Genomic DNA, 13,313 nt, shown 5'->3' with positions numbered 1-13,313 from the left:
TAAATAAACTTAAATGCAATTATAAAATATTTCAATATTTGTAACTTGAACTTTAAAGCTTAAGGAAAGACCTAAGTTTTTTATTTGTAAGTCTTTTTTTGTTGTTGTTAACCCTCACCCAATGATATTTTTTCCATTGATTTTTAGAGAGAGGAAGGGAAGGAGGGCCGAGGAGAGAGAAACTTCGATGTAAGAGAAACACATGGATTGGCTGCCCCCCACACAAGCCCTGACCAGCGCCAGGAATTGAACCTGCAACCCAGGTACAAGCCCTTGACTGGGAAATCAAACCCTCAACCCTTCAGAGTGTGGGCCAATGCCCTAACCACTAAGCCAAACCAGCCATGGCTTTATTTGTAATTCTAATGAACTGAATGTTTATTTTTTAAGTCCTTTATAAATGTCATTGAAGTTCTTAGGCTGGAGTTTACTGAAGTTACAAGATGCTGGGGAAAACTCTAGTACTGTGCTGTCCAATACAGGAGTCCACATGCAGCTGGTTAAACTAGAGGTTAAATGAATTAGAATTAAACAGAACTACAAATTCAGTTCCTCAGTCACACTAGCCACATTTCAAGTACTCACAGTCACATGTGCCAGTGGCTCCTGTGCTGGACAGGGCAGATATAGAACATACCATCAGCACAGGAAGTTCTTTTGGACAGCACTGCTCTAAAGTCAACTGTTACTTATCTGTCACTATGATTATTCTTACATAGCACAAAATAAGAAGAGTACTTGAATTTTTTTTTCTCCTAAAACAATACAATCTGTGGGTGTTTATGGAAAATAGATTATTGAAGGTTGCTGAACTTAGTTGATTTTTTAGAAGTCCTATAGTTTTAGGATGAATTTTTAAAAAATGTGTCCCCACACTGACCCTCACTCAAAGCTGTTGCCCTTGGTTCACACTGATGTTCGGTACAGACATTTTCTGACTTGTTTTATATCACCCAACTATTTTTCCTCACCCGAGCAGTTATTTGAATCACGCTGGCATTTTAATCACTACTCAGAGTCTACAAAGCAAGGTAAAAACAAGCAAACACTGATGGAAAGGGCTGGACTTTATTTCAAATTTGCAGGTCTCACTGGTTTCCTCTAATTCTAACTTGAAACAATTCACACCCTCCATTTCAAGCTACTGAAGCATAAAATAAATCAAATCACAATGAAATCCGGGAGCTTTATCCCATCAGTGCCGGGTAAAGTATAAAATGAAGGCCCAGGTATTCAATCAAGATAAGGTGGTATAATTCATCTTTCTCCATTTGGTAGATTGATACTGATAAATCACAAAAAGGCCAATAGCTACAGAACCTCATAACGAATATAGTCACTAAACACCTCAGTTGGGTTACATTATTCCATACACATACAAAAATGACTGCAAATATAACGTATAGACTGGGTCTCACCAATTTCTCCTTCTTGTCCAGGCTTAGGAATACTAATAGAAGTTTTGGTCTCCACCTCTAGTTTCTTCTTAGTGTCCCCTCTCTTTCCAACTATATGTCTATAATATAAAGAAAAAATTAATTACTGGAAGGATATTGGGCAAAAATGTACCAAAATAAAGAATTCCATCATGTTTAAATACCAGAGACACTCCATTACAGAAAAGTGCTTCAGTGAAAGTTCAATAAATGTAGAGGAACTTACAAGTCATATAGTTTTGTTTTGGTTTTGTGGGTGTTTTTTTGTATTGTTTTGTTTTGTTTTAATTTTAGAGAGCGATAAGGGGAGAGGAAGAGAGAGAGAGAAACATCAGTGAGAAACATTGATTGGCTGCCTCCTGCATACCCCCTACTAGGGATCGAGCCCATAACCCAGGCCTGTGCCCTGACAGGAATCGAATTGGTGACATCTTAGTTCATGGGTTGATGCTCAACCACTGAGCCACACTGGCCTGGAACAAGTCATATAGCTTTACAGAACATACAGCATTACACTCATTGACAAAAGGATATCCTACAGCCAAATTCAATGTAAAGGAATAATTACTATGCCTAATACCTGTTTGCTTCTTAAAATTACATTAAAATCTGAGTCTGCACTTGACTGAAAGGAAAGCTGACATAGTCTCAAAGGCAATTCCAGCAACCAATGGGACTACAGTTTGAGGGGGGAGAGCCTTGTCCTTTTGGAGTACAAGTTAACTACATTATGAATTCATCCTAAGGGAACTGTCCTTAATTAATTAAATAAGGGTAAAGAACTTAGCAAAGAGTAGCATCCACCATTCAGGATGGATTCAAAAGCACAGAGGATAAACAGTAAACCTCAGGAGGCTGAATTCACACAGACATGTTTTATTTGGGAGAGTTTACCTAAAAATTTGGAAATTTCACATAAATTTAGATTTTCAGGTTCTATAGATAAGTTAGAAGATATGACAACAACAGACTGAAGCCTATTCTCATCCCTAAACATGGAACATGAGCTCATCATGAATCCCATCACTCCCTAATATCTTTCACCTACTCCACCTGATTATCTATAGATTCATCTACACTACTTGCCTAGCACTCCTAGTATAAATAATTCTGACATTCCAAAGTTATCTTCTGGAACCCATAATAATTAGATTTGTTACAGTGAATAAGACTACTGGATCCCAGGAGAGAAGTTTCACTATCTATAAAGCATTAAGAGACCATAACTGGACTATAAAGTTAAGAGAAAAACTCCCCCATCATCAACAGTATTTTGGCTTCTATGACTTTAATACAGTACCCAGTAGCATGGGTGACTATGTCTAAAACTGTCCATTTGCTTTAATTTTTTTCAATATTATTTTATATTCGTTTCAGGTGTGCAGCATAGTGGCTAGACCAGCCGTGGGCAAACTACGGCCTGCGGGCCGGATCCGGCCCATTTGAAATGAATAAAACAAAACAAAAAAAAAAGACCGTACCCTTTTATGTAATGATGTTTACTTTGAATTTATATTAGTTCACACAAACACTCCATCCATGCTTTTGTTCCGGCCCTCCGGTCCAGTTTAAGAACCCATTGTGGCCCTTGAGTCAAAAAGTTTGTCCACCCCTGGGCTAAACGATCATATACTTTACACAGTGATCCCCTAATATTTCAAGAACCCACCTGGCACCACACATAGTTAATACAATATTATTGACTACATTTCCTACATTGTAATTTACATCCCCATTATTATTTCGGAACTACCGATTTGTACTTCTTAATCCCTTCACCTTTTCATCCAACCCCCCAACTCCCTTCCCCTCTGGCAACCATCAGTATCTGTAAGTCTATTTTTTTATTTTTTCCTTTATTTTGTTCTTTAGATCAGTGGTCGCCAACCAGTGGTCCATGGACCACTGGTGGTCCGTGAGATCCAAAAGATTGGCGACCCCTGGTTTAAGGAAACCTTTGAAGCAATGGTCACGAAAGACAAATGGTATTTGTCTTTCTCTGACTTAGTTCACTTAGCATAATACCCATGCTGTTGAAAATGGTAATATTTAAGTCTTTTTTATAGCTGAGTAATATTCTATTGTATATATGTGCCACAGCTTTTTTTAAAAAAATGTATTTCTTTATTGATTTCAGAGAGGAAGGGAGAGGGAGAGAGAGATAGAAACATCAATGATGAGAGAGAATCATTGATCGGCTGCCTCCTGCACGCCCCCTACTGGGGATCAAGCCCACAACCCGGGCATATGCCCTTGGCCGGAATCGAACCTGGGACCCTTCAGTCCGCAGGCCAACGCTCTATCCACTGAGCCAAACCGGCTAGGGCTGTACCACAGCTTTTTTATCCACTCATCTATTGATGGGCACTTGGGTTGCTTCCATATCTTGGCTATCTATCTTCTATATATATAAAAAGCTAATATGCTAAGTATCCAACCATCCGCACTGACCATCGGGGGCAGACACTCAACGCAGGAGCTGCTGTGACGTGCACTGGCCATTTACAGAGAAACGGCAGCACGGACCTGGCACCCACAAAGCAACACCTGGCTTCCCCCAAGTGGGACACAAGCCCTACCACCACCCCAGAGCAACAGCCCACCAAATTGCAACTGACACTGACAGGACCCCATGGCACAAAATGCGGCCCCTAGCCCAGCCCAGCCCAGAAACGGTGGCTGTGGGCCCCAGGTAATGACATCATGTAGCAACACCTGGCTTCCTCTCCCTAGTAACTAGCCTCCTTGGAGTTTCTTCAGCCCAGGAACACAACTTGTTTTATAGCCAGTTGCAAACATTTTACACTTTAACCAAATGTCTGTGAAGCGTTTCCGCAGGCCTCATCTCATTTGATCCTCACAGAAGTCCTGAAGTAGGTAGACGGGAGACTCGGTGGAATCCTATTTTCCTTTCATTAACCGGAAAACAGTGATTTAGAAAGCTTAGACACTTGACCCAACTGAAAAAAAAAAATGGTGGACCTTGAAAATGACTTCAGGTTTTCTCACTGTGCAGAATATAGTCAAACGCTGCTGCAGTAAATATTTTGCCCTTTGTTCTCCCTGCGTGATCTACAATAATAATCTGCTTCTAATATTTACTGCTGTGTTGCTGACAATTACCTGAAAGAGAAGTTGGGGTGCTTCACTGGGCTGGAAAAAGTTTAGCTAAATCAGAAAGCAGGTCTAATTAAACGAGTTTATTCTATATACTCCCTCTGTCCCATAATAATAGTAGCAAGTGAATATTTAAACGGGAATTATTGGCAAATGCAGCTGTAAGTTATGTTGTAGCGCAAAATGGCAAAGCCTTCAATCAAAATCAATGTTTCATGACATCTGTTATTTGTTTTGACACATCTTTCAATTTTTAGGTTAATCTAATTATTACGAAGTATAACTATTTTTCTAATTTCATCTGCTGATCGAAATCAATTGTTTTATTTCAGTTGAATATTGACCCATTGTAAAAGTAAGATTAAAAAAAGAGAGTTTTCAAGCAAAGATCGAGTTGCGATTGTCCAGTTCTTGATGCATCAAAAGAAAAAGGAAAAGTTCTAGAAAGGTGCAAAACAATTTAAGTGCAACAATTTAGCTGCAAAACAATTTAAGTGCAACAGAATGATCATATCAAGAATTTGGAAACGTGCTTCCGAAAATAATTGTCAAGGAGAATCTTATCCTAATGTTGATTCTTTAAAAAAACAAAACTGTGGACGTAAATGCAAAGATTATGGAGAAAAACTTGAAAAACTTAGACATATTCCTCTTAGCAGAAGAGGCACCATATTAGCCTTTGATAATATTTCTCCCAAAATATTGGATAATATGTTTCTGTCACTTCAACAAGTTATGCTGGAAGCAATGAAGAACGATGACTCCAATAATTTTAAGCTCACGCATATAGGGAAATTGCAGCCAAGGGATCCTAGCTACAAGTTTAAAATGCAGTAACGAAATTATTGAAAAACCCAGAAACTATCTGAACACTCAAAATACAAATTAGGAGTACTATTTTTAATTTATTGTTTAATTTAATCCAGTTTTTTTATAATAAATGTTGCATCCTATATTTATTTTCTTTTGCTACTATTATTATGGGACAAATTACATTCATCAACTGCTATTATTATTATGGGACAGAGGGAGTATATAAAAGGCTAAGCTGACTCGTGCATGTGTGATACATATAAAGCTCTCACTGGCGCCAATCACATGCGTGTTTCAATCTGTCATTGTCGATTGTGAATTGGTTGACACTTCTATTATAGAGAAAGGGTGAATAGCAATATTAAAATATTTCTTCTAATTAATTTCCTTTCAATGTGCACAAATTTGTGCACCGGGCCAGTAGTTGTACATAAAACTGCAATGAACATAGGGATGCATATTAGCATTTGGGTTTCTTCAGATATATACCCAGAAGTGGAACTGCTTGGTCACAGGGCAATTCCATTTTTAATTTTTTGAGAAACCTACATACTGTTTTCCACAGTGGCTGCACCATTTTGCATTCCCACTAACAGTGTACAAGGGTTCCCTTTTCTCCACATAATCACCAAACTTGCTGTTTATTGATATATTGATAGCCATTCTGACAGGTGTGAGTGTACATTTGTTTTTACATGGGTTAACCAAACCCAATTATTCCCATTAAGATCTATGGTAGCAAGCCAGTTCTAAAATTACGAGATGTTTAGAAGAGGATCAGAACTCCCCAATTTACATGTGGTTTTTCTCTGTGTTGGGCTAGAGATCCTATCACATCAACTCTGTCAGGGGTTTGTCTTTACAGGCCTTATCAGTAAGGGGTGCTTTCAACCAGGCCCCTATTTGGTAGCATGTTGTTAGTGAACAAGCCCATCATAAAAAGTGCTGGCTCAAAGCGTTGTCTACGCACCTTAGAAAGGGAAGTATTTGAAGGTTAAAGATGCTTTGGACTCAAACAAACCTTGGGCAAGTCACTTAACCACTCTAAGCCTATTTCTTCACTTATAAAAAATGGAGTGAATAACACCTAAGTATCCTAAGTATGTTGTAAAGATTAAATGGGATCATACATAAAAAGGGCTTCCCAGTGACTGGCACATAGCTCAGGACAGCCCATGCTCTCCTCATTAAGCCCATAATGGCACACTCCCAATTAAAATAGACAGATTCAAAAGAGATTTACATGGAAACTCTAAAACATTCCCTACAATAATACAGATAGACGGTAAAAGGATGACTGCTCTATTAAATGTAAAAGTGGAAATTCTACCAGATTGAGTGGTTCTCAATCTTGGCTGCACAGTGAAATCACCTGGAGTTCTTAAAAAAAAAAAAACTACTGATACCTGCGTCCAGCTCCACAGATTCTGATTTAATTGGTCTGAGGGGCAGCCAGATAGCAAGAGTTTTAAAAGCTCCCCAGGTGATGCTATTGTGCACCTGAGGGTGAGAACCACAGTGCCGATCTAATCCACCATTACGCTTTGGTTATAAACTAGTTTGGCCAGGTAATTTTTCCTTGATCCCAACAAGCCTACAGAAGTGATTCATAAAAAGGAATCTTCCTAGTAAATATTGTCTATTAAGTTGAATTTAACAGAACCAATATCTAATCTAACACACAAGTCACCTGGTACAGAAGTTCTTAAAATACGCAGAATTCAAAGATGATGCTGGAATCATAAATCTAAGGAATTTTTACACATCTTAGCAGTAGCAGATACGCACATTACATTGATTTTATCAGGAACTGAGCCACGACTTTTTCAAGTCATGTTTCTTAGAAGAAAATGTCAGTGCACTCTCCTTGCTGGGAGCATGCCCACGCTTTTCCCTCCCTCTTTCCTTCCCCCACAGGCGTGCATCTCCTAAACTCTAAGGGACCCCACAAGACAGGAGCAATGGGCAGTGGCTGCTCATGCCAGGTTAACTCCCTAGACCTGCCTCTAAGGCCCCCCTTTTCTCTGACTTCTCAGTGAGCCAAAGCAGCCCCCATAGGCTCATTTCTTTTCTGTGTCTAGAGCCAAAGCAGCCCTGCCTAGGCTCTCTCCTGTGGCTTCTTCTATCCTAAACCCTTCCTTGTTTCAGTCCCCAGCTTTAATAGATATACTCTCAAATTCCAAAAAGAAGAAGAAAATGTCACTGGACCCAAGAGGAAAGTGAGCTGTCCAGGGTTAACATCTGATTTCCCGTTTGGCCACATTCCAGAAGAATTTCATCCTTAAGAGGTATTTCAGAGTACTCTCAAGGTTGATAAAATGAAACTACTGCCTCTTGGAGCTACAAATATGGTATGTGATTCCATATTTGTAGATCTCCTCTCATAAAGGAGATTGGACAGAACTAATTCATCTGGTACAACACAGAAAACCGAGAACCACGCTGCCAAGTCACTGCAGCTCAGCAGCTCCTGCATTGAGCGTCTGCCCCCTGGTGGTCGTTGCACATCATCGCTACTGGTCAGGCAGTCGAATGATCGGACGGCCGCTTAGGCTTTTACATATAGACTAGTGGCCCAGTGCATGAAATTCACGCAGGAGGGAGGGGGGTGTCTCTCAGCCCGGCCTGCACCCTCTCCAATATGGGACCCCTTGGGGTATGTCCAACTGCTGATTTAGGCCTCAATCCCTGGGATGAGGCCTAAACCGGCAGTCAGACATCCCTCTTGCAATCCGGGACCACTGGCTCCTAACCGCTCACTTGCCTGCCTGCCTGATCACCCCTAACCACTCTGCCTGCTGGCCTACTCGCCCCCAACTGGGCCCCCCGCAGGCCTTCTTGCCCCCAACTGCCCCCCCGCCAGCCTGATTGCCCCCTACTGCCCCCCCTGCCAGCCTGATAGCCCCGAACTGCCCCCTCGCCAGCCTGCTTGCCCCCAACTTCCCTCCCCTCCTGGCCTGATCACCCCTAACTGCCTCTGCCTCAGCCCCACCACCATGGCTTTGTCCAGAAGGACGTCCAGAAGGTCTCCCAGTCTAATTAGCATATTACCCTTTTATTAGTATAGATATTATATATATACCATTTTGACATGTAATTTTTTTGCAGTGATGTAATTACCGCACGAATCTTTCTTCTAATTAATTTCCTTTCAATTTGCACGAATCCATGCACCAAGCCACTAGTATTCTAATAAATAGGTATGGTATCAGATGGGTATGAGATTTACTGGGATGATCACTTAGTAAGTTGTATAATGTCTAATCACTGGGGTGTAAAACTAATATAATGTTATATGTCGACTGTAATTGGAAAATAAAAAATTATTGTAAAAAAGAAATTCTAGGACATAAAACCCTAAACTACTTTGTCATTAGTAATCAAGCATTGCAATTAAGTGTGGAAGAGAGAAGAGTCATGTTGCTGCTGAGTTTCCTGGACAAGCCTCCTCATGAAGCTGCCAGGACCTCACTCACTTGTAGAGCAGGCTGGGGGCCTTCACGGTGCACTGGAAGCCTTGCTGGGTCTGCACCACCTCGTAGCCATCACAGGGCTCTTCTGCACACTCCACGAAGCCTGCACAGAAACCATAAAATCTTGCACAGAGCACTGCTCTGTGAACAGTCTTCTCCCCGAGCTGACAACCACTCTCAAAGTTTAAAAAAAAGCAACACACACGCACACACAACAGCCCAACACTTTACATTGCAGAGCCCTGCTCTGACATACCTTGTGACCAGGTCTTAGAAGAAAAATAAAATAAAAAAACACCTATTTCAAATCTTCCAATTTTGGAACCTTGGAAAATTAGTAAGTACATACCACTGTTTCTCCCAGAACGCAAAGACCTAATAAAAATGTTTTGCCCTAGCTGGTTTGGCTCAATGGATAGAGCGTTGGACTGTGGACTGGAAGGCCCCGGGTTCAATTCTGGTCAAGGACACATGCTCGGGTTGCAGGCCCCCCAGTGGGGGACATGCAGGAGGCAGCCGATCAATGATTCTCTCTCATCATTGATGTTTTCTCTCTCTCTCCCTCCCTTCCTCTCTGAAATCAATAAAAATATATATTTTTTAAAAGTTTTACTGCCCCACCGACATGGCTCAACCACTGTTGAGCATCCCTTCCTCTCTGAAATAAAAATATATATATATTTTTTTTAAGTTTTACTATTTTTTATGGAGATGTAACTCACATAACATAAATTCATCCTCTAAAAAATGTACAACTCAGTTGTTTTTAGTTTTAAGACATAAAATTCTTCTAATGAATAAAGTTGGAGGGATACTGTGAGAACTTACTCCATACAGCAGAGACCAAGTGAAATAAAGGAGCCCAAAGACTCCAAGACTGACGGGAAATCATGGGGAGCATCAGGGAAGAGACTAACCTCCAAGACTTAGGGCCCAATGAAAAAGCTTATAAAGCAAAAGGCAAATAAAGCAGAGAACCTCAAAGGCCCTGACAATTTATGCATTTAACCCAAGCCCAAGTTAATTAGCCTGAAAATATTTATAATCCATCTTAACTGTTTAATTTATTTCTTAAATTATCCCTACATCATAATAAAGTTGTGTATTTAGAACTGCTTGTATATGTCTGCAAGGAAGAGAAAAATAACAACAATAATAACAACTAACATTATTGGGCACTGGATAAAATACTTTACATATATTCATTTATTTAAATTATATATATATATATATATATATATATATATATATATATATATATATATATAATTTCACAACTTTACAGATAAAGGAAGTTACTTTTGTTACAGAATACTAATGGCTAATCTTAACAGTTAACTAAAATTGCCCCCTCTTACATTTAAGCCTCTGTACAAAGATGAAATGTAACTAGATTTTGAACTGCCACAGAGCATCCTCATTACACTCAAACACATCAGTCCCCTTACACACCAACACAAATGGAGCGATGAGAAGCCAATCATCTCAGATTTCAGAACAAGAAAGCAGCACGCTGAAACAAAACGAAGAGCTGCTTCTACAAAACAGAGAACAGTTTACTTCTCATCTGACCAAAGAGCAATGGGGGTTACCTTGATAGAAGTCCTCCTCCTCTTCTTCATGTTGGTAAGTCTGCTCTTGAATGGGATTCTTCCTATAAATCCGCCCTCCAATTCTTATAAGCTGCGGGCGCAGAACTTCCATGCTACGTTCCCAAACAATAGTCCAGTGAAGTCCTGGAAAAAACAAATGCTCACCTTACCTTCGATCAGAAAGAAAATCCCTACATATGGATCATTACTCAGCCCTGAAAGGACGAAACTGGCATCCGTTCACAGTACATCCTGAGCCCCAGCAGCCCTGTTTCCGTTAGACCTCCCTATTTGTGAGCTGTTGTGAGCCAGTCGCTTCATTTTCCACTACATCCTATCATTCCTGGCTCACTGGAGACAGTAATTTGTAAACTATTCAGCACTCCAAAAAAGGTAATTAAAAGATATTAAACCCAGTATATAGAGCCTGTCCACAGATTTGAAAGAAAAACAATAGAGGTCTGTTTATTACTTTAACCTAAAAGGAGTAAAATGCAACTTTCTGTGTTTAACCATTTGCAAAGTGTTTCACCCTTTCTATGAAGCACGATAATTAAAAGGACCAGGGAGCCCTAACCCAGTGGTTCTCAACCTTCTGGCCCTTTAAATACCGTTCCTCATGTTGTGACCCAACCATAAAATTATTTTCGTTGCTACTTCCTAACTGTAATGTTGCTACTGTTATGAATCGTCATGTAAATATCTGATATGCAGGATGGTCTTAGGCGACCCCTGTGAAAGGGTCGTTCGACCGCCAAAGGGGTCGCGACCCACAAGTTGAGAACCGCTGCCCTAACCCGTTTGGCTCAGTGGATAGAGCGTGGGCCTGCGGACTGAGGGGTCCCGGGTTCGATTCCGGTCAAGGGTATGTCTGCTGGTTGCAGGTACATCCCAGTGGGGGGGGGTGCAGGAGGCAGCTGATCGATGTTTCTCTCTCATCTATCCCTCTCCCTTCCTCTCTGTAAAAAATCAATAAAACATTTTTTAAAAAGAAATCAGGGATATTTAACACACTTATCCCTCAGAGGGGGGTAAAGGCCCCGACTACTTTCAGAGGTGCTTGAAATGCACACCCAACAAACAGACCCAGATGCCTATGAAAACAGTTAAAATATGACTTCACCAACATGATTCTTCAAACCAACACACTGTCCCTTGCCTAGGGTGGTGAACACACAATACAGTGTACAGGCGACGTTTTGTGGAACTGTGCACCTAAAACCTGTATAATTTTAACCAGTGTCACCTCCATAAATTAATAAAAAGGGGGGGACACACATTGCTGAGAGGAGGAATCCAATTCCCACAGGCCACTGCCCAGCAAACCACACCACTCCCTGAGCAGCCGACGTTCTAGTCACAGCTCCGTGGACCAAGAATTCAGGAAACAGAGGGTTGCTGATGGGCCGGCTGTGTTTACATCCGACCAGTGTTCCTACCACAGAGGCTTTTAGTGGGTAAGTCTAAGGTGGGTGGTTAGTCTTGAAGCCCAAAATAAAGCTCCCAAGAAAACAGATTAGTTCTTAACAATGACACTAATACTCATCCCCCCTCAGCAAGTCACTGTAATTGACAGCTTGCTTACAGAACCAAGGAGACATTTCGTGCTGTGAGAAATAACCACGAAAAGGAGACTTGAGCGGAGAAGAGGGAGCATAACTAGCAATACCCTGATGTCTCCAGGGCCTCTGTTAAAAATAAAAAAAGGCTCTCCACAAAGGCTTTCCTGCCCAGGCGGGCCTCAGACCAGGAGCTCTGGAAGAAGGGAGTCGGGGTTACGACAGCACAGTCATCTGCCTCCCAGGGATCGGGAGGAAGGGGGACACCCAGCGTGGCCCGGCTTCGTGGTGGCTTGCAGAGGGAGAGGAAGGCAGAAGGCCTGCGACATCGAAGCCGAAGCCCTGCATCACAAACGCGAGCAAATAAGGGCGAGGACGTCAAGGTAACTGCGGAGGCCTCCGCCGCTGCAGGGAAACGGCGGCCGGCAGCAGAGACCACGGACCCGGAAGTCCTCTCCGGAAGCGCGTCCTCCGCGCCGGCCCGCCCAGGCCACGCCCACATTACCCGGGCGCGAGCTCGCCGTGCGCGGTCGTTCTCGGCGCGGCCGCTCCGGCTGAGGCCTGGGGGCGGGGCCGAAGGGGAAAGTGCCAAGACCGCTGAGGTAAGTTGCCAAGGGCTCAGGGACGCTCAGGAGCTTTGCAGAAAGGGGGTTTATCCTCGGGATCCTACCTGCAGGGACTAGCGAAAAGGAGAAGCTAGGAGAAACGGGAGCCTGCCGCAGAGGGCGTGGAAAAGGAAGTCCCCGCAGGCCGCGACGGACTGAGGACGCATGCGCGCCGGGTGGTGGCGCATGCGCGATGGCCCCTCGGGGGCCGAACGGGGGTGGGGGGGAGTGTGGCCTGGAATGAGTTTGGGAACCTCTGGCGTTCTGACTCCTCCCCTCTTCAGCCCTTTCTCTCCACCCCACCTGGTTTTCGCTGCAGCATCTGCTTGAATGGTAACGCAGCTATTTAAGTGGGATGGATACAGTGGAACGATTTGTTGATGGAATTTGATTTGCTTATAATCATTTGCCATTGTACCACGGTACCTTCTTTAAGAGTCTATCTTTTGAATAAGACTTTTTCAAAAGGAAGGAATCTTTTTTTAACAAAATAGGCATAAATCTGCTAGGAAGGAAAATAGTTTATGAATACAAGGTCATCCCTGCCGTATGTGAAGTAAATATTGAATCATCTTGCCCTGACCGGTTTGGCTCAGTGGACAGAGCGTGGGCCTGCGGACTGAAGGGTCCTGGGTTCGATTCCGGTCAAGGGCATGTACCTTGGTTGCGGGTACATCCCCAGTAGGGGGCGTGCAGGAGGCAGCTGATCGATGTTTCT

At 42.4% G+C, this 13,313-nt stretch overlaps 1 protein-coding gene across 9 annotated transcripts in view; it reads right to left on the bottom strand.

Moving 5' to 3' along the window:
- ASCC1 (activating signal cointegrator 1 complex subunit 1) overlaps nucleotides 1–12,766 on the bottom strand; it is a 96,252-nt gene extending 83,486 nt beyond the window's left edge. For 3 of the 9 annotated variants that reach the window (XM_059662433.1, XM_059662434.1, XM_059662432.1), the window contains exons 1-4: nucleotides 12,258–12,392; nucleotides 10,432–10,575; nucleotides 8,843–8,942; nucleotides 1,419–1,516 (exon numbers count right to left, since the gene is read on the bottom strand). In XM_059662433.1, the coding sequence (XP_059518416.1) occupies nucleotides 1,419–1,516; nucleotides 8,843–8,942; nucleotides 10,432–10,543 (310 nt within the window). In that variant the 5' untranslated portion in view covers nucleotides 10,544–10,575; nucleotides 12,258–12,392. The other 6 variants (XM_059662436.1, XM_059662431.1, XM_059662439.1 and 3 more) reach the window with 6 other exon arrangements.
- Between the last annotated feature and the right edge of the window lie 547 nt (nucleotides 12,767–13,313).

This window comes from Myotis daubentonii, chromosome 13 (assembly GCF_963259705.1).
Source record: "Myotis daubentonii chromosome 13, mMyoDau2.1, whole genome shotgun sequence".
NCBI lineage: Eukaryota > Metazoa > Chordata > Mammalia > Chiroptera > Vespertilionidae > Myotis > Myotis daubentonii.
The sequence above is the reverse complement of the archived record's forward strand: the minus strand, read 5'-3'. Positions and strand labels throughout refer to the sequence as shown.